At 42.9% G+C, this 21,918-nt stretch overlaps 1 protein-coding gene across 1 annotated transcript; it reads right to left on the bottom strand.

Annotated features, from left to right (window-relative positions):
- Positions 1-2,009: 2,009 nt before the first annotated feature.
- Positions 2,010-20,373, bottom strand: cisd1 (CDGSH iron sulfur domain 1). Its single transcript, XM_059947427.1, has 3 exons — positions 20,231-20,373; positions 10,595-10,797; positions 2,010-2,438 (listed from the first exon to the last, which is right to left on the bottom strand). Exons 1-3 carry the CDS (start codon positions 20,253-20,255, stop codon positions 2,349-2,351), a joined length of 318 nt encoding a protein of 105 aa, XP_059803410.1. The 5' UTR covers positions 20,256-20,373; the 3' UTR covers positions 2,010-2,348.
- Between the last annotated feature and the right edge of the window lie 1,545 nt (positions 20,374-21,918).

Below are 21,918 nucleotides of genomic sequence, written 5' to 3'. Positions count from 1 at the left end.
ATGTTTTGGTAAAAAATGGGTTGGAGACATCTAAGCCTACAATAAGTTGATTACTCACCCAATACTGATTGCATTGGAACCAAAAATTGAATCAGGTCGACCATATAATAGAATCAAGGTCCTGTCCTGAGCTTTTGTGGCTCATCAGGCTGGTGCTTATACCAGCTTCTATGATGTGAAGCAACTGAGAGTACATATAATATAATACACGCAAAATACTGGAGAAGCTCAGGTCAGGCAGCATCTATAGAGGGAAATAACTGTTGATGTTATGGGCCAAGACCCTTCATCAGTCCTGATGATAACCTCTATCAGTCCTGATGAAGGTTATTAGACTGTAACGTATATGGTTTATTCTACTCCACTGATACTGCCTGACTTGCTGAGCTCCTCCAGCATTGTGCGTGTTACTCTGGATTTCCAGCATCTGCAGAATCTCTTGTGTTTGTGGCCATCTTACAGAAGTAATATTGAGCATTTTGTACAAGTTTCCAAAACAAACAAAAAAATTATTCTAATGTGATGTAAACTCAAACAAGATTAAAACAATTAAAATCAATTTTATAGAATTCTTAAAGACCCTCATGCCATCTGCCTCAGCAGTGTATAAGATTTACCTTACTATCTAGTTGCCCCTAGAAAAAGAACTGACTTTCTTTACCATGAAAATGTAGGTTGCATTACATTTGAATGAATACAAAATATACAGAATATACCTTTTACAATTTATATAGGTATCAAAATGCAAACCTACAACTACTGCACTATTAAAAGGAATTCTCTGGCCATAAAGCTTTTTAGAACATCTTTAAATAGATATATATGGGACTAAATAATTTTTAAAAAATATTTCATATTCATCTACACTAACAAAAATTATTGTCGGAAGCATGCAAGTAATGGATACTGAACACTAAATTGTTTTTATTTAAATGCACTGATTAAGCAAAATGCAAATAAACCAATGCATAGTGTAAGGCAGCAATTGTTGCAAAGTTCAATTATTCTGAACAGACACACCGAGCAGTATCATTGAAACATTAAATGCTGATTTCTAAGTTAGAACATTTAATCTCAAAACCTAACAGAGCATATTATTTAATTACTTTAGAGAACTTTGTTACATAATAGACAGTATATGGAAAATGTTTATGCAAACCTATCAACTCCTGTGAACTTTGCCCCACTTGATGGTGTTCACATCCAATGCAGATTTCAAATACAAGTCCCAGTCTTCAGTTTAAAAAAAGGTTATGCTGACATTCCAATGCAGTACTAATGGAGTGTTGCATTGTTGGCAGTGCAATTTTTCAATTCACATTTCATCCAAGACCAAATCTCCTTTCTAGCTTTGACATTTAAGACCGTAATACAATTTTGAAGAACAAGATAGTCACTCTTATGTGCAAGTCTCATATTTCTTCAAAGTCAGAACAGATTATTATATTCAAAACACTGGAGGAACTCAGCAGGTCAAGCAGCATCTGTGGAAAAGGGTAAACAGTCGACTTTTCCGACCCAGACCATTCATCAGGATGGAGAAGGAAGGGATGCCAGAATAAAAAGGAGGGGAGTGGGGGAAGAAGAAAGAGGCAAACTTCTCACCTTTCACTCTTTTCCATAAAGGCTGCCTGACCTGTTGAATTCCTCCAGCATCATATGTGTGTATTGCTTTGGATTTCCAGCAACTGCTGACTTTCTCATGTAGATAATTACATTATTCTCTTCAGGAACTTGTGTAGAAATTGTCTGCCTCATTACCCATATTGCAGCAGTGACCCCAATTCATAATACTTGTTGACAGCAATATGATGGCCACTATAAATGAAAACTTTTCTGTTTCTGGAACAGGCCTGCTGCACAGCAAAGTCTTTTCCAGTCCCTTCTTTCCCATGCTTCCCCATGGCCAAAACTGAAAGTAAACGGAAAAGTTTGGAAACTTGAAGAAAAAGAATTTGTATCTTTATAGCCAACTGAGGGAAAATATTATTTGACTGAAGCTTGAGTAGTCAGATTTCAAACAACTTCTAATCTTTTATTCATTTGATCTTGGTAAATTGATCAAAATAGTTTTTTTTAAAACTACAATCTGAAGAAATTTATTTCACATTGCATCACTTCAATATGTTACTTTATATACACAGATAGTAATTAACAAACAGTGACATTTAAAAGAACACCTCCAATGACGTTACCCAACATTAGTGTTTCCAAAGTCATACAGTGCTGAAAATTAAAGCCTGTACCACACAGTATACATCTATTTCATTTTAGACCAACAGGGGCGGTGTGCAGCAAAAATGTGTGCATTAAAACACAGTTTTACAAATTTTTAAATCATCCTTGAATCAGGCTTCTCTTTTTTTGATTATCAATGGTCCTACATTGTCTCCTGTTTCTTCGTTGTGTTTAGTGTGAGAACCATCACACATTGGGAACTGAAATACAAAACAGAAACATCTTTAGCTTTTTACGCAATATACTGAGCTCCTTACGTTCATAAAATATAACTTCATTAAAACAGTTGTAAGAGAATAATGCAACTGGTGCACAAGCACTTCCAAGATATATATTTTTTAATTATGTAGGTGAAACACATACATGTCGTAGCTACTTGATCTGTCATGGACTGTGAGGTGCATCAGCCTTCCAATGGTAAACCAAGTCATGTTCACCATTAAGGCACCAATAGGCAATCCTTTAGGAGAACATCACACTTGACACGAGTGATCAGATTATGACTAATATTGGTACCTCATGAGGATTGATGTTAGGACTGCAGTCTTTTCTGATAGTTGGGAGCTACATTTGAATATGATGAGAAACAATTGTGTAGTCTCTCTAGATCTTTACTGAATGGTCAGCATTCCAACTATCAGCTGCAAGACTACTGTATTATACTGCAAGTATCTTTATAAGCGGGTCACATTCATTCAGTCCACGTTAAAATTTGCTCATAGAATTAATAAATATGATTAACACAAATTTTAATGTTAAGCAAGCTAGAAATATTGCCGGAATTTGCAATTTTCACCTGAAGCAGTTTTGTGAGGTGATGCACATCTTGTTGTGCACTATTGTTTAATAAGGCAAACACCTCGACAACATGTACAAAAATGGAACACAACACACCAAGAAAGATGAGACAAAATTTTGGATTTGGAAATACCAAAGAGCTGAAGCCAGTTAGCTTTAAAGAAATTGAATGAAAATTAATCTGCTTCTGGGAGAAGGAAGGCTAGTCCTTCAAATGGAAGACAAGCATCTCTCTCTCTAAATGAAAGGCTTAATGTCAAGAAGACAATATTATTTGACATCTACAGGAATTGACAGGGCAAGTAATGATCTGATCAAGGATACATTTACCGTATATGTATTAGGAATTTACTGATTTGTGTTGTCAGGACAAGGCCTGCAACAAAAAGCAATAACATTCAACAATTATAAAGGATGAAGTATTACATAAAAATTAAAGAAAAATATAAGAGCTTATAATACAAATTAGAGGTTAAAGAACAGATAATGGAATAAAATGTGCATAAATAACTAAATACAGCATGATGTATTTACAATGTAAATAGCATTACAAAAAGTGTTTTAAAGTGTTTACAGTATAATACAGTGACATGATAATGGGGGAGTTTAACTGCATTAGGTTAGATGAACTGATATTGTTAATTTAGATGCATGAACAAATTAATCATAAGACAACTTAAGACAGAAAACACAAAGTTTCCTGGAAGAAAAAATGACAAATAGCATTAAGATATTGAAATAAAGAGAAAAGTGAAATAACTTCAAGGAATTCTTTCAGCTTATAGTTTTAATTTTTGAATATAGTATTTTATAATTGGTAAAATCAAAAAAGTAAGTAATTCAAAGAGCATAAAAAACTGGAATAAACACATTGTGTGGCAAGTAATACTGACAAGTGTGAAAAACCATCAACAAAATCAATAAATGAAAGGGTCAAACAAGTAGTCATAGAGAAGTAAAGCACAGATACAGGCTCTTCAGCCCATCTAGTCCATGCCTACTCCCATCGGCCTCTCCGGGAACACAGAGCCCTTCATATCCCTACAAGCCATGTACCTATCCAAACTTCGCTGAAATTGAGTTTGCATGTGCCACTTGTGCTGGCAGCACATTCCATACTCTCATGACCCTCTGAGTGAAGAGGTCTCCCCTCATATTCCCCTTAAACTTCTCACCTTTCACCCTTACCCCATGATCTCTGGTTTTAGTCCCACCCAGCCTCAGTGGAAAAAAGCCTGCTTGCTTTTACCCTATCTATACCCCTCATAATTTTGTATACCTCTATTAAATCACCTCCCAAATTTCTATGTTTTAAAGAATTCAGTACTAACCTATTCAATTTTTCCTTATTACTTGAGTCCTCCACACCCAGCAACATTCTTGCATATTTTCTCTGCACTTTCAACCTTGTTTACATCTCTCCTGTAGGTAGGTGACCAAAACTGCAGACAATACTCCAACTTGGGGGTCAGCAATGTCTTATATAAATTCAACATAATATCACATCTTCTGTACTCAGTATATTGATCTATGAAGGCCAATGTGCTAAAAGATTTCTTTACGAACCTATCTACCTGCGACGCCACTTTCAATGTATTATGTACTTGTATTCCCAGATCCCCTTGCTCTACCACACTCCTCAGTGTCCTACTGTGTAAGACCTACCCTGGTCCGTCCTAGTGAACTGCAAAACCTTGCAGTTGTCTGCATTAAATTCCACCTGCCATTTTTCAGCCCATTTTTTCCAGCTGATGCAGATCCCTCTGCAAGCCTTCCTCAATGTCCATGGCACCCCGAATTTTGGTGTCATTCGTAGATTTGCTGCTCCAGTTAATCATATTATCATCCAGATCATTTATATAGATGCCATTTAACAAAGGACCCAGCACCAATCTCTGTGGAACACGACTAGAGAGGGGTAGAGAGGGAAAGATGTCCCTCCGTGACTGCCTGGTCCAAACGTCCCTCCCCACAGATCTCCCACCTGGCACTTACCCCTGCAAGCATAAGTGCTACACCTGTCCCTACACCTCATCTCTTACCACCATTCAGGCCTCCAAACAGTCCTTCCAGGTGAGGCAACACTTCACTTGTGAGTCTGTGGGGGTGGGGGGGGGGTGCTCCCGGTGTGGCCTCCTTTACATTGGTGAGACCCAACGCAGATTGGGGAACCACTTCGTTGAGCACCATCTGCCACAACAGACAGGATCTCCCAGTTGCCACTCACTTCAACTCTCCTTCATATTCCCATTCAGATATGACCATACATGGCCTCCTCTACTGCCATAATGAGGCCAAACTTCAGCTGGAGGAACAACATCTCATATACCGTCTGGATAGTCTCCAGCCCCTTGGTATGAATATTGAATTCGCCAACTTCTGGCAATTCGCTCCCTCTCCCTTCCCCCATCCCACCTTCACTCTGCCTCCTCTTCTAGCTGCCTATCACCTCTCATGACTCTGCCTTCTTCTACTACCCATAGTGCTTTCCCCTTAGATTCCTTCTTCACCCTCTCCTGCCTATCCCCTCCCCCACCCCTTGATCTTTCCGCTGATTGGTTTTCTACCCTCCCCCCATCTTCTTTATAGGGCTCCTGCCCCCTCCTCCTTTAGTCCTGACGAAGGGTCTTGACCTGAAACATTGACTGCTCCTTTCAACGGATGCTGCCTGACCTGCTGAGTTCATCCAGCTTTTTTGTACGTCTTCATTTGTTCCTACCGGCCTACAACTGCTATGCACTTACTTTTTAAAAAATTTAACCAGGGCCTCAATATCTCTTGAAGACCAAGGTTCCCCACACTTGTTATGTTTACCTTCTGACAGGCACATATGAGCTTTGTGCTCCTGAAATTTAGTTTTTGAAGTCTCCCACTTTCCAAGTACATCTTTGCCAGAAAATAGTCTGTCCCAATCCACACTTGCCAGATCATCTCTGATACCATCAAAATTGGCCCTTCTCCAATTTAGAATCTCAACCAGCAGATTAGAACTATCTTGTTGTATATTTAATTTGAAACTAATGACATTGCGGTTACAGGTTGCAAAGTGTTCCCCTACTCAAACTTCTGTCACCTGCCCTGTCTCATTCCTTAACAACAGTACTGCAGGCTCTCTCATTGGGTCTTCTACATACTGATGAAGGGAATGTTCCTGAACACATGACAAGTTCTATCCCATCCAGTCCTTTTACAGTATGGAATTTCCAGTAAATATATGGAAAGTTAAAATCACCTATAATAAGAACCTTGTTTCTTGCAACAGTCTGGAACCTCTTTACAGATTTGTTCCTTTAAATCCCTAGGACTGTTGGGTGGTCTAAAATATAGCCCCATTAACATGGTCATACTTTTCTTATTTCTCACTTCCACCCATAAGGCTTCACCAGTTGAGTTCTCCAATTTGTCCTGAGCACTGCTGTGACATTATCCTTGAGTAGTAATGCCTTCCCTTCTCCTTTAATCCCTCACACTCCCAGTCCAAAATAACATAACCCTGTAATATCGAGCAGCCAGTCCTACCCCTCCTGCAACCAAGTCTCACTAATGGCTACAACATCATATTTCCAGTTTTTGATCCATGCTCTGATCTCATCCACCTTTCCTACAATACTTCCTGAAACATACGCAGCTCAAAACACTAGTCATACCATTCTCGACCTTTTGATTCCTGACTTTGTCTGAAGCCTTACCAATATCTTCCTCCACAACCTCTCTACTAACAGTTCTGGCACTGTGGTTCCCATCCCCCTGTAACTCTAGTTTAAACCCCATCATGCAACATTAGTAAACCTCCCTGCTAGGATATTAGTCCCCCTTCCGTTCAGGTGCAAACCTTCTGTACAGGTCCCACCTTCCCTGGAAGAGAGCCTAATGATCCAAAAATCTTATGCTTTCTTTCCTACACCAACTCCTTAGCCAAGTTAAAATGCATAATCTTCCTAGTTCTGGCCTCACCAGGACGTGGCACAGATATCAATCCTGAAATCACAACCCTGGTGATCCTGCCCTTTAATTTAGCAGCTAACTCCCTATACAGAAACTTGTCACTCATCTTACCCATGTCAATGGTACCTACGTGAATCACAACTTCTGGCTGTTCATTTAAGAATGCTGAGGACTTGATCCAAGATATTCAGGAGCCTGGCACCCGGGTGACAACATAGTATCCAGAATCTTGTTCTCGCCCACAGAACCTCCCTAACCAATGAATCCCCTATCACCATAGCATGCCTCTTCTTCCCCCCCCACTTCACTTCTAAGTCACAGAGACAGACTCAGTTTCAGAGACCCAACTACTGTAACTTTGCTCTGTTTTGTCAATCACCGCCCGCCCCCCCCCCCCAACCAGTAACTGTTATTGACAGGGGTGGCCACAGGGTATTCTGCATTGGCTCCTTAACATCTTTCCCCTTCCTGTCACCCAGTTTCCTGTGTTCTGCACCTTGGGTGTAACTACCTCTCTGTATGTCCTATCTATCACCCGCTCAGCCTCGTGAAATATCCAGAGTTCATGCAGTTTCAGTTCCAACTCAATACAGATGGTTAGAAGCTGCAGCCGGATGCACTTCTTACTGTGGTTATCAGGGGCACTGGAAGTCTCCCTGCCTTCCCACATCCTGCAAGAGGAGCCTCGCATCCTGCCTCGCATCCCTACTGTCCTAGCTGAGATACAAAAATGGGAAGGGAAAAATAAAACTCAACCTAGAGCTTTTTTTTTGCTTTCCCTGACTGAAGCCTCAAAGAGCTAAATCGTGATCTCCCTGACTCCGTCCACTACGATAATGGCTGCTGCACTTGCCCCTGCATTCCATTAATTTGCTCTTGCTAGTCAATCCCAAATGCCAATCGTCACTGGCCAGAGCTCAATTTACACCGCCACGATCCACTGCTGCTTTTTTCTACTCCAGCAGTATCCCGAGTGAAATGCTCTCCTCTCAAACTTCTGATGTCCAGATTGGTTGCTGGTCAAAGCTCAATTTGTAGTAAGTCAAAGTAGGAATATTTATCTGAAGACAAACACAAGGAATGGCTGGCTAATAGTGATGATTACCGGGAAGTTAATGGACACTTGGAGATGGAAGTTTCAAACGACCATCTTCTGCTTTTTCCTCATACCTCTAACATGAAGAATCATTTTCAGTGACCTTCTGTGATGACCAATGCCACACCCTGTGGTTTCACGATGAAGAATATTGGATACAATGACAGCTGAATCAAGCTGCAACTTTCTGTTTGCTTTATGAGCTAATTACTACAAGTACCACAATCTTCCATTTATAAACAATGAATCTTTCTCCCCCTCAGCAACTGGATCGGAGTTAACAAGACTGATCACACCTTGATAGCACATTTGATCCAAGGTTACTTTTGCTCCATATATCCCCTCTGTCAGGAAAACATCCCATTTCCACCCTTCTTACGTGGCCTCGCTCTCTCCCATTCTTAGATCAATACTTGTCAAATTACTAATTTACCACTCGAGCCGCTTACTCCAACATACTGTTGACCTGACTTTCACACGATATTCAATTCAGGTTTACGATTTATTTCTCACACGGACATCAAAACATACCGTGAAATGTATAATTTGCAGTAACACCAACAAAAGCTCAGGGACGTTCTGGGGCAGCCCACAAGTGTCGCCACACATTTCGCTGCTAACCATAAGAAGACAGAACACAAGCAGCGACAAAACAAGCCCCTTTCTCCCTCCCATCCACCCACATACACAAACAGACCTCCAGCCTTCATCCATCGACTTTCAGGCTCTGATCTTTGGTATTGAACCCTCCCCCCGAACTAGCCAATGAAGGGAACCTGAATTCCAGGCCTCGCAAACCACAGGCTCCTGGTTGCTGACCTCTGAGAGAGGAGAGGAGGCCTGGAATGCGGATGTCCTTCAGAATGCATCAATATTCCAGGATGTTGAACATAGAACACAAGAGCGGAGGCCTGGCATCTACCTCCTCCACATCCCTGTCCCTAAACCCTAACCTGCCATCTAACTCCCCTCTCTGTCTCCTAAAACATCTCTACCAACTTAAAAAGTCAACTAAGCCTGAGCCACATCCTTGGACGGAGACTGCCATCCATCACCAGCCTGAGGTTGTTTAAAATGCATGAACCTGTCACATTCATCTATCACTTCTTGGTCTCGGATTTCAGTAAGCCACTGCTTACTCGGTAGACAATTCCATTACCTATTTTTCTTGTTTTGGAAATCTCTCCTCTCAGAGGGTCATGAATCTCTGAAACTCACTTCCACCAAGAGTGGTGGGGACTAAATCATTAAATGTATTCAAGGTGGAGAAAGATAAAAAAGGTAGATGAACTGAGGGTTATGTGGAACTGGTACAGAAGAGAACTTGGAGCCAGCAAAGGTCATCGTTGATCATGCTGAGTAGTGGGGCAGGCTTCAGGAGCTGAGTGGCCTAGTCCTGCTATAATTTTTTTGTGCACCCACTCATAGATCAGAATACTGATAGTTAAGGCAAGTCCTGGAACATGACTTTGAAACCCAACTTCCTGTCAGTGCTTGGCATCTTTTGCTTTGTGTTGGACATATTTGCTCTGATTTGCAGGAAGATAGTAATTAAGCAAATCTGGCATTCTGTAATTTGGACGGGCAGAAAAGATGTTTTGTGTCTCTCCAAATTTTTTGATGCCTGATCCATCGATGAGGGAAAAGCTTCTTTATTCACTAACTGAAGTTTGATTTTCAGACAGATATCAAAACAATTGCAAAAACACCAACACTTGCTAATATTAAAACAGATAATATACTACTGGGCAAAGAATGAGACAGCAAATTACTTGAACTAATAAACATATTACTTTACAGCATAAGAGGCCATTCAGCCCACTGAGTCTAGACTGACTCTCAGAACAGTGCTAATCAACTCCTGCCCAATTCTCTTCCTACTTCCCCCCCCCCCCCCACCCCAATGCTATAGGTAATTTACACCAGCTAATTGACCTGAAAACCACATGTTTGGAATGTGAAGGGAAACAACAGCACTTGGGCGATAGCCACAGGGAGAACATGCCAGTTGGGGTGGAACTCAGGGAAGCAGCTGCAGCTGGCGCTCTATCATGCCACCCCTGCGTCGGTACCGTGCTGTCCTACAGCACACCAGTGCCTTACTTCTTGGGGGGGGGGGGGTTGCCAACTTTACACAAGATATTTTTTTTCCCCCGAAACACTATTTGTTCAGAATCAAAGAGCTGACCCACCTCCTTAAAATTGAAAATAAAACGAAGTTGAAAGCAAAGCATGCCTTCAAGGTAATATCAACATTGGAATGTAAACAATTGACAAAAATCATTTTGGTGCACACGGGTTCCAATATTCTATGGTATTACATATATATGTCTGAATTTTATCATAAACCTATTCAATGTTTTCAGCTACTTATCCAATTCACTGCTAAGATCCATTTTGGAAGACCATCCCACACATTCCCTCTTTTTCACATATATCCACAAGTTTCATTCCATGACCCCATACACTCCCAGCTCTCCAGGACATAAAGTGATGCAACAAAAGGGGCACTCTTACTTGTTTAGATCGCCAGCATCTACAATACACAGCTTTGTCTCCCAGATCTTCAATATCAAAAGCATGAACTACTTTAGGCGTATCCTTCTGGATGTCTAGGTTCACCAACGACTTGCAGCCTTTGTCTTTTGCATATAAAGTTCTGTAGGCCACATAACCAACAGCAGCAGCTCCAACTGCCAGTGAAATGCCTGCGACCCATTCTGTTCAAGGGAAGAAATCAGAGAAAAATCTTTGGTTAAAGTTAAATAGGCATTTTACTACATTATTTCAGAAAGTGAACTTAATTACCTACTTTTAAACAATGCAGGAAGCAGCACAATAATGTCAAACTTTTTCCATGACGTCAACCAAGCTAAACTATTACTTACACTGAAGTTGCAGAATGTGTACATTTTACACTCAACAGCCACTTTATTAGGTACTTCCTGTAGCAAATAAAGTGGTCACGGAGTGGATGTTCGCTGTCTTCTGCTGCTGTAGCTCACCCACCTCCAAGGTTTTCACATGTTGTACATTCAGAGCTACTCCTCTGCGCACCACCATTGATAAGCCTGGTTATTTGACATCCCATCAGCTCTTACTAGTCTGACCCACAGAATGTGGCCCACATTTTCTTTCTCTAACAGAACTGTCTCTCATTGGATTTTTTTTGTTTTCACGCATCACTCTCTATAAACTCTAGAGACTATTGTTTGTGACAATCGCTGAAGATCAGTAGATTCTGAGATGCTCAAAAGCCACCCTCTCTTGCACCAACGGTCTAAGTTAATTCTAGCCATGACCAACCTCTCAAAGCACTTCACAATAGATGAGAGTGCCACTGAGGTAGTTCACCCTGCTCTTCTTGGGCACTGGTAGATTGTCACCCTTTAGAAGGTGGGAATCTCCTACTGCAGCTGTGAGAGATTGTAGACGTCCTTGAATACTCTCACCAGTTGGGTGGCACGTTTTCAGAGCCCCGACCTGATACCTTGCAAGGGTTCACCCTCTTGAAAGATGTTATGACATCGGCCTCTGAGGCGGAGAGCACTGGGACACTGGATGCTGCAGGGATTCACATGCAGGTAGTTTTATTCCCCCTTTTAAAGTGTGCATCAGGGAGTGAAGCATCACTGCCATTCATGATGTTAGGTTTTACTTTGCAGTGTTATCCACTCTGATTCAGCAGTCGGATGGTTGTAGAGTAATAATTGGTGATGTGGAACCTATGGCTCCTGTACCTCCTTCCTGATGGTATTAGTGAGAAGAAAGCCAGGATGATGGGGGTATTTGATGACGTTTGCTACTTTCTTATAGTAACGGTCCTTGTAAATGTGCTCTATGGTGGAGAGGTCTTTGCCTGTGATGGACTAAGCTGTATCCAGCCCTTTCTGTCGACTCTTCCACTACTGAGTATTGGTGTTTCCATTCCAGGCCATGGTGCAACCAGTCAGGATAATCTCCACTGTGCATCTATGGGTTTATCAAAGTTTTAGATAACATGCCAAATCTGTGCAAACTTCTAAAAAAGTAGAGGTGCTGCTGTGCCTTCTTTGGCATGGCAACTACGTGCTGATCCCAGAAAAGATTCTCTGATATGGTAATGCCAATGAATTTAAAATTACTGACCCTCTCTATCTCCAACCTCCCTAATGAGGATTGGACCATTCCCCCTGTAGTCAGTAATCAGCTCTTTGGTTTTGCTGATGTTGAGTTGTTATGGCACCATTCAACCATCAACAGTTAATGCCTCATTGTAAAGACTGCAACCAAAGTTGCTCTCTTTTCATAATGAAATGGCACTCATCACCTTCTTAACTGGCCAGTTTGAATCAAGAGCAACTCCTTTCCACTCTGATGAAGCCACTTTGAGATACACGAGACTCTAGTGCAGATGGGACAGGAGGCAGATGGGGGCATGCATTCTTTGTGCAGTCCTGCTACCACAGTAGGCCTGTGTGTGCTCCTGGCACAAAGATGCAAGGCTCTTGGGACCAGCCTGTAGGCCCTTCCTTCTCTTTGAGTCATCATGGATCATGTATTCACAAGAGTTAATGGGCATGCAACACTGAAGGTACATTAGAGCAAAAGGTCCTTCTTCCCATGATATTATATACCAAACCAATTGAAATAATGACTCCTGGCTGTCACAGTAGCATGACATTTAGTGCAATGTTTTACAGCACTATGTGATCCGAGTCGATTGCCACTTCTGTCTGTTTGTATGTTCTCCCTGTGACCACACCAGTCTCCACCAGGTGCTCCATTTTCCTCCCACATTCCAAAGACATACAGGTTACGGTTAGTGTGGGCATGTAATGATGCATGTGAGCTACCCCCAGCTGTTTTGATTTGACACAACACTGTGCATTTCACTGTATGTTTCAATGTACATGCGATAAATAAAGCTAATCTTTAAGTTCTTTCTAGCCTCAACAGTCCATGACATTGTGTTCTCTACGTATTCATGTGCCTATTTAAGAGCCTCTTAAATGCCTCCAGTGTATTAGCCTCCACCACCGACAGCACATTCCAGACACCCAGCATTCTCCATTTCAAACATCCTGAACCACACATCTCCTTTGAACATCCTCCTCTGAACATCCTCCTCTTACCTTCAATGCATCCATTTCAATACTGGGATAAATATACCAAACCTATTATAGCTTTTATGAACTTTCATCATGTCTCCCTTCAGCCAGTGCCATTCCAGATAAAACAACCCAAGTCTGTCCATTCTCTTCTGATAGCACAAGCCCTCTTAAACTGGCAACATCCTGGTAAATACTGAATATTGCAGATTTTCTAAGAATCTTTTTCTTGGGCCACCTGTTTATCCAGGCTTAAGCTCTGAGACAAGAGTACTTATACTGAGCCAAGGCTAACATATAAATCAGGCATAAAACCTACTGTATTGTTTGTTAATAATTATAAGAATCAAATAAATCGACTAGCTGGAGATTCTTAACACCTTAGAGAGTATCTCTGCATAACACGCTTTTAGCAAAAATGTGGATGACTGACAGCTTGAGTTAATGTATGATTAATTAATACTAAAGAATGATTAGACTACACACAAGAGAATGCCTGTGTTTTTTTTTAAGTTCCTATTAAGCCAAGGTCATTTACTATTGATCAAAGGGTGCTCAGAAGCCATTTTAACTTTAGAAACAAAGGCAAATTAAAAGCTGGAGAGAACCTGGGATGGAGCCAGAGTGAAGCCAAGGATGCAGTGAGCAGCAAAATAAGATCTAATGTATCATGTAATGCTCATCATAGTAATACAGCCAGGAATAGAAAGCATATGTTTTGACTAAGCATTGACTATGAGGCATGTGGAAACATACTTTACCTGTAGTAACAAAATGGCGTTTTTGGCTGTAAGAAAATGAAACCTGTATTGTACCAGAGTGCTTTATTACTAGTGTTCATTTCAATGGACCCCGAGTCCTTGACAAACTGCAGACCAGCAGACTCAATTACTGGAAGAATGCCAGGTACATTGAATAAGCAGGCAAACAGAATGCACCCTGACCTTAAACTGACGCGCAGTAGCTAACACTTGTGTACAAAGGAGTGACTACTCTGTTTTTTTTTCTGGAAGCTATCACCGGCTCTTGTGCAGTGGTCTTCCCTTGCTGCAAGTAAAACAAATAAGTTTACAATTGATCCACTGATTTACTTGTTTGTTATAAGATGTAGGGAAAAAGTGCTGGAAATTGTAGCATTAACAGGTAGAAGTTCATTCATTAGTGCTGCTAAAAATAATACTGAAATAAATAAAAATGAATACTTTCATACAATAGTCCATATTGTGCAAATTTAATCTGTGATGAATATTTCAATATTATTATTATTCCAATAAGGAGGCATGGGAACCAAGGGAACATTGCTTTGTGGATCCAGATCTGGCTTGCCCACAGAAGGCAAAGAGTGGTTGTAGACGGGTCATATTCTGCATGGGGGTCAGTCACCAGTGGAGTGCCTCAGGGATCTGTCCTGGGACCCTTACTCTTCATGATTTTTATAAATAGACAATAGGTGCAGAAGTAGACCATTCGGCCCCTCGAGTCTGCACCGCCATTCTGAGATCATGGCTGATCATTCACTATCAATACCCAGTCCCTGCCTTGTCCCCATATCTCTTGATCCCCCTATCCATCAGATATCTATCTAGCTCCTTCTTGAAAGCATCCAGAGAATTGGCCTCCACCGACTTCCGAGGCAGTGCATTCCACACCTCCACAACTCTCTGGGAGAAGAAGTTTTTCCTCAACTCTGTTTTAAATAACTGACCTCTTATTCTCAATCCATGCCCTCTGGTACTGGACTCTCCCAACATCTGGAACATATTTCCTGCCTCAATCCGATCAAATCCTTTAATTATCTTAAACGTTTCAATCAGATCCCCTCTCAATCTCCTCAATTCCAGTGTGTACAAGCCCAATCTCTCCAATCTCTCTGCGTAAGACAGCCCTGCCATCCCAGGAATCAACCTAGTGAATCTACGCTGCACTTCCTCAATTGCCAGAATGTCCTTCCTTAAACCTGGAGACCAAAACTGTACACAATATTCCAGGTGTGGTCTCACCAGGGCCCTGTACAAATGCAAAAGGACATCCTTGCTCTTGTACTCAATTCCCCTTGTAATAAAGGCCAACATTCCATTTGCCCTCTTCACTGCCTGTTGCACTTGCTCATTCACCTTCATTGACTGATGAACTAGGACTCCTAGGTCTCTTTGCAATTCTCCCTTATCTAACTCTACACCGTTCAGACAATACTCTGCCCTCTTGTTCCTGCTTCCAAAGTGGATAACTTCACATTTATTCACATTGAATGACATCTGCCAAGTATCTGCCCACTCACCCAGCCTATCCAAGTCTCCCTGTATTCTCCTAACGTCCTCTTCGCATGTCACACTGCCACCCAGTTTAGTATCATCAGCAAACTTGCTGATATAGTTTTCAATGCCCTCATCTAAATCATTGACATAAATCGTAAAGAGCTGTGGTCCCAATACAGAGCCCTGTGGTACCCCACTAGTCACCTCCAGCCAGTCCGAGAAACACCAAAATGACCTGGATGAGGAAGTGGAGGGATGGGTTAGTAAGTTTGCTGATGACACAAAGGTCGGAGGTGTTGTGGATAAGTATGGAGGGCTGTCAGAGGTTACAGCGGGACATTGATAGGATGCAAAACTGGGCTGAGAAGTGGCAGGTGGAGTTCAACCCAGATAAGTGTGAAGTAGAGTCACGGGGGAATTGGTTCCGGGACCCCTCGTGGATACCAAAATTCACGGATGCTCAAGTCCCTTATTTACATGTATCAGCGCAGTGGTCTTTAGGACCCAGCGGCACTCCAGATTGTATTTAACATGACTCCGTGCAGTGGACATTAGGACCTGGTGGCAGAGCTCTGAATCCACAGTGTTTCTGTTCACAAAAATAATCACGATCACGATTGAAAATAAGGTGGAATAAAGCGATCGGAAAGAGGTGAAACGCCATCGGTCGTTGGGAATGCATTAGGCTACAGTCAGTCAACGATTGGAAAAATTTTAATGGAGAATGTGAAAGGTCCTGCCCTGTTGAAAGCTACAATTATTACTAAGCAACGCACTGGTTAAATTATTGAAATAAGTATGTTTATGTGTTTTATATGCATAGAAAGGTAAAATATGTACTATATACTAAGAAAATCGTTTGACTAACTGACACTAAATAATACCGGATGTACCTGTTCAGACTTCAAATCCGACTTAAAGACAGCCTCAGGAATTGAACTCATTCATAACCCGGGGACTGCCTGTACTTTTAAGTCATTTCTAGATTACTTATAATACCTAATACAATGTAAATGCTATGTAAATAGTTGTTATACTGCATTGTTTAGGGAATAATACAAGAAAAAAGTCTGTACGTGCTCAAGCAACAAGTACTGGACAGAGAACTTCCGGGTTTTCCCAATCTGCGGTTGGTTGAATCCACGCACACGGAATCCGCGGATAAGGAGTTCATTTTGGTAGGTCAAATATGATGGAAGAATGTAGTATTAATGGTAAGACTCTTGGCAGTATGGAGGATCAGAGGGATCTTGGGGTTCGAGTCCATAGGACACTCAAAGCAGCTGCGCAGGTTGACTCTGTGGTTAAGAAGGTGTATGGTGTATTGGCCTTCTTCAATCGTGGAATTGAATTTAGGAGCCAAGAGGTAATGTTGCAGCTATATAGGACTCTGGTCAGACCCCACTTGGAGTACTGTGCTCAGTTCTGGTTGCCTCACTACAGGAAGGATATGAAAGCCATAGAAAGGATGCAGAGATTTACAAGGATGTTGCCTGGATTGGACAGCATGCCTTATGAGATTAGGTTGAGTGAACTCGGCCTTTTCTCCTTGGAGCGACGGAAGATAAGAGGTGACCTGATAGAGGTGTATAAGGTGATGAGAGGCATTGATCATGTGGATAGTCAGAGGCTTTTTCCCCAGGGCTGAAATCCTTGCCACAAGAGGACACAGGTTTAAGGTGCTGGGGAGTAGGTACAGAGGAGATGTCAGGGGTGAGTTTTTTTACTCAGAGAGTGTTGAGTGCATGGAATGGGCTGCCGGCGATGGTGGTGAAGGCAGATATGATAGGGTCTTTTAAGAGTCTTTTGGATAGGTACATGGAGCTTAGAAAATCTAGTAATTTCTAAGGTAGGCACATGTTCAGCACAACTTTGTGGGCTGAAGGGCTTGTATTGTGCTTAGGTTTTCAATGTTTCTATGTTTCTAATATATACCACCTATTATTTGACTATACTGCAGAGGGGAGATTTCATGAATTAATTAATAACTTTAAGTATCTGGAGCTGAAAGACTATATAATGTGAGATAATCCAATAGCATGAAAATTCACATTGTGCCCTGCTGATGTGGGAATTCAAAATTAATTTACATAGGAAAAAGGAGAAAAAGAAAACACAAAAGATTCTACAGAAGCTTGAAATCCAGAGCAACACATACAAAACGTTGGAGGAACTCAACAGGTCAGGCAGTGTCTACAGAAATAAATACACAGTTAACATTTTAGGACAAGACCTTTATTCAGGACTGTAAAACGGGGAAGATTCCAAAATAAGGAAGAGGAGGGGGAAGGCAAAGGAGGACAAACTAGAAGGTGATAGGTAAAGCCAGGTGGTTGGGGGTGGGGGTGAAGTGAAATGCTGGGAGGTGACAGGTGGAAAAGGTAAAGGGCTGGAGAAGAAGGAATCTAATTGGAGAGAAGAGTGGACCATGACAGAAAGGAGGAGTGGCACCAAAGGAGGTGATAGGCAAGTGAGGAGGGGTAAGAAGAAGCCAGAGTGGAAATTGAAAGGGAAGAGGGAAGGAGGGGGGGAAGGAAGGAGGGGGGGAAGGAGGGGGGAGGAGGGGGGAGGAGGGGGGAGGAGGGGGGAGGAGGGGGGAGGAGGGGGGAGGAGGGGGGAGGAGGGGGGAGGAGGGGGGAGGAGGGGGGAGGAGGGGGGAAGAGGGGGGAAGAGGGGAAGGGGGGAAGGGGGGAAGGGGGGAAGGGGGGAAGGGGGGAAGGGGGAAGGGGGAAGGGGGGAAGGGGGAAGGGGGGGAGGGGGAGGGGCAGGGGGCAGGGGGGCAGGGGGGAAGGGGGGAAGGGGGGAAGGGGGGAAGGGGGGAAGGGGGGAAGGGGGGAAGGGGGGAAGGGGGGAAGGGGGGAAGGGGGGAAGAGGGGGAAGAGGGAAGTTGCTGAAAGTTGAAGAAATGATGTTCATACCATCGGGTTAGAGGCAACCTATACGGAATATGTGTTGCTGCTCCAACCTGGGAGTGGCACAGACCGACATGTCATAATAAAAACGGGGATAGGAATTAAAAATAGTCCACCACCAGGAAATCCTGTTTTATTGCAGATGGAACAGACTTGTTGATGCAATGGTTCCCAATCTACGTCACGACTCACCAATACAGAGGAGGCTGCACCCGGAATACCAGATACAGTAGATGACCCCAATAGATTTGCAGATAAAATACTGCCTCATCTGGAAGGTCTTAGGGGCTATGAATGGAGGAGTTGAACGGTTAGGTGTAGCACTTCTGCTTGCAGGGATAAGTGCCAGGATGGAGTGGGGAGGGATAAATCAAATTACGGAGGGAGTGATCCCTGCAGAAAGCAGAGTGGTTGGGGGGGGGGCAAGGGAGGTGAAGATGTGTTTGATGGTTGATCCTGTTGGAAATGGCGGAAGTTGTGGAGAGTAATGTGTTGGATTCAGAGGCTCATGGGGTGGTGGGTGAGGACAAGAGAAGGACTATTAAGGTGGTGGGAAGATGGGCAAACTTGAATGACCAGAAAATGGAGATGCAGGCACCTGTGGTGCAGGAAAGGAAATCCCATTCTCTGAAGGAGGACATCTGTGATATCCTGGAAAGGAAACCTTCCTCCTGGGAACAGATGCATCAGAGACAAAGGAACCGAGAAAATGGAATAGCATTTTTACAGGAGACAGGGTAGGAAGCAGTCTAGTTAAGATAGCGGTGGGAATCAGTAGGTTTATAAGATATTGGCAGATAGTTTGTCTCCTGGGATGGAGACAGAGATCAGAAACGGGAGAGAGGAGTCAGAAATATGCCATGGGAATTATGAGATAGGAAGTTGAAAGCAAAGTTGATGAAATTGGGCGAATGAAGCAGCAGCAATGCAGACATCAATATAGCGCAGAAAGCATTACTAAGGAAGGCTTGAAACACGGTCTGTTCCACGTAGCCAGTGAAAAGGCAGCATCGCTGGGGTCAATGCGAGAGGGGAACTTCTCGAGTCTGTTGTCGAGGAAGAAGCCAGAGCTTTAAGGCCTTCTTGATGGGGATAGAGGTGTATAGGGTCTGGATATCCATGGTGAAAATGAGGCGATCAGCGCCAGGGAATTTGAAGGATGCTGAGGAGATCGAGAGCATGTGAAGCGTCACGGACGCAGGTGGGAAGGGGCTGAACCAAGGGGGTAAAATGGAGTCGTGCTGCGCTGACTAGTTTAGTGCGACAGGGGCAGGCAGACAAAAAGCAGTTAAAAAAAACTGGTAAATAGTCTCATTACAACACAGGCTACGCGAAGCCGAGAGCAAATTAACAGCTTTAAGGCGCTTTGAACATATATGCAATCGTTCAACAAAACCAGAAGACTTAAACCATATTAGCCTAAACTGTTATTGCACTGCGTAGCAAGTACACAGTGCGAAGTCTAGTACATTTGAGAGGAGAACGGGAGGTCGTTCGTTTCAGGCAATGTTACCTTTGACCGCAAGGTCAGCGTCAGGTCAGAGGGCAAACAGCATGCAATAAGCTGTTGAGTGCAGCTCGAAGGCCGATTTAAACCAATTCTGGAACGGCAGGGTCTGAGCCAGGGCACTTGACATTGAACTAGCATTCCTCAGCAGCGTTCCTAGCATTTGACCTTCCTACTGACCCTATTGCACATCAACCGAAAGGCAAGCGCTGTCTCACAGCAGCAGCCAAGGCCAGCGACGCCCGCTGATCAATCAAAGGACTCCTTCAGATGTCCTTCCCGAGCTGTGCGGCAGGAGTTCGCGCCGCCTGAAGCGGGAGGGCGGCGGACCTGCTCGCTCCGGCTCCTTGCACGCAGCAAGGCAAAGAGAGGGCGGGGGCTGCCGTTACCTTTCAGCGTGGTATTACTCCCCATCACTCGGCCAGGCGCGATCCTCACCCTCCACTCGAGATCGGCAACAAACCCGGTCGGCGTCACCAGGAGACGCTCCCGCCTGCCTGCTTCGTGACGTCAAACGCCGGGCTCCCTCCCCTCCCACGTGCTTCTCCACAGGTCATGCCCTCCGAAAGTTTGTGCTTACCGCCAACCAAGTGCTTTCTGTTTTAGGACATGCCGCGGCCGTTCCCTGCAATTAGCAATGCACAAATTCTCTTTTCTATCAAGTTTGACTGAGAAATAAACATGCGCTAGGAACCTTTGAATATTTTGCCTGGCAACACATTGAATAATTTAAAACACAAAATACTCTGCAGATGCTGGGGTCAAAGCAACACGCACAACACGCTGGGGGAACAGCAGGAAATGATTAATTTCCTAGCAACACGGGATGCTGGACGATATCAGCATGTCAGGCAGCAGAAGAAGTTGAGTTTATTGTCATTATGCACGAGTACATGTCTGCAGGTGCAATGAAAACTTAGTTGGAGCAGTATTACAGGCATATAAGCATCACATACACTCCTATACTCACAAGAAGCACATAAGCTAAACGTAGATTTTGCACAGCACAATTTTTTACAAAGGAACACAATTGGAACAAAAAAATCATCCACAGTGATGTAAAGTGGTCAAAGTTATTGTAGTGTTGCTTTACTAAAGTAGTGATTAGGACTGTGCAGACTGTTTCAAGAAATGAATGGTTGAACTAGATGTTCTAGAAGCTGGTGGAGTGGTAATTGAAGGTTGTGTGTCTCTTGTCCGAAGGTAGCTGTGAGAAGATGGTATAAGCCAAATTGATGGGATCATTGAGCATAGATGTTGCCTTTTTAAATCCACTAATCTCTTGCAGCTTCTTACATTCCTGGACATTCAGACTGCTGCACCAGAACAGAATACATCTATGGAGGAAAATGAACAGCGGACATTTCCAAATGAGAATTTTTGAACGGGGGTTTAAGGTTATTCACATTCACATAAAAGAACAGAAAACTGAGAAACTCTTAAAGCAGAGTTTCAGTTTCAATGTCTCATCCAGAATTTAGCACTGGCAAAAAGTGAAGCAGTGGTCTAGATTTTGTGTGAAAGTTCTTGGAACAAAATCTTAACTTGAGTGCTAGCTCAGAAGAGAGTGCTCCCAACTGATCTTTGCCATAATGACATAATGGCAAAGCTTGAGGCTCTTTGTAGTATTTGGACTTTGCAGAGGATAAAAGATATACACTACAGAATGATTGCCAACTTTGGCTTAGTTGGTAGTTCTGAGTCAGCATACTGGGTTGAAACAAAATTCAGCCCAACATTCATGCAGTACTCAGGAGTTCAGGTGAGATATTAAACCATTCTACCCCTCTCAAGTGGATCTAATGTCTTTAATGAGTATGTTGTATCTCATTACTTGATTAATATTTACCTATCAATTAACATCACTGATTTCAAATAATAAATCTCAGAGATACTGCTAGAATAACACTACCAATAACCTTGCTACATCCTCTCTGATGATTACCCTAATCTCCAATGTAGCAATGTAACATTGCGGTTAGCAAAGTGCTTTACAGTGCCAGTGCCTAGGTTCAATTCCCACCACTGTCTGTAAGGAGATTGTACATTCTCCCCGTGACCATGTGGGTTTCCACCA

The sequence above is a fragment of the Hypanus sabinus genome, chromosome 22 (genome assembly GCF_030144855.1).
Source record: "Hypanus sabinus isolate sHypSab1 chromosome 22, sHypSab1.hap1, whole genome shotgun sequence".
Classification (NCBI taxonomy): Eukaryota; Metazoa; Chordata; class Chondrichthyes; order Myliobatiformes; family Dasyatidae; genus Hypanus; species Hypanus sabinus.
This window is presented reverse-complemented; position numbering and strand designations above follow the sequence as displayed.

Bases quoted from the DNA above. Each gene is read 5' to 3' on its own strand.
- cisd1 (XM_059947427.1), bottom strand. From the start codon at position 20,255: ATGGGGAGTAATACCACGCTGAAAG. The intron at 10,798-20,230 runs GTAACGGCAGCC...TCCCTTGAACAG, and splicing joins GAGTAATACCACGCTGAAAG to AATGGGTCGCAGGCATTTCA. The intron at 2,439-10,594 runs GTAAGAGTGCCC...TTTGTATTTCAG, and splicing joins GATGCTGGCGATCTAAACAA to TTCCCAATGTGTGATGGTTC.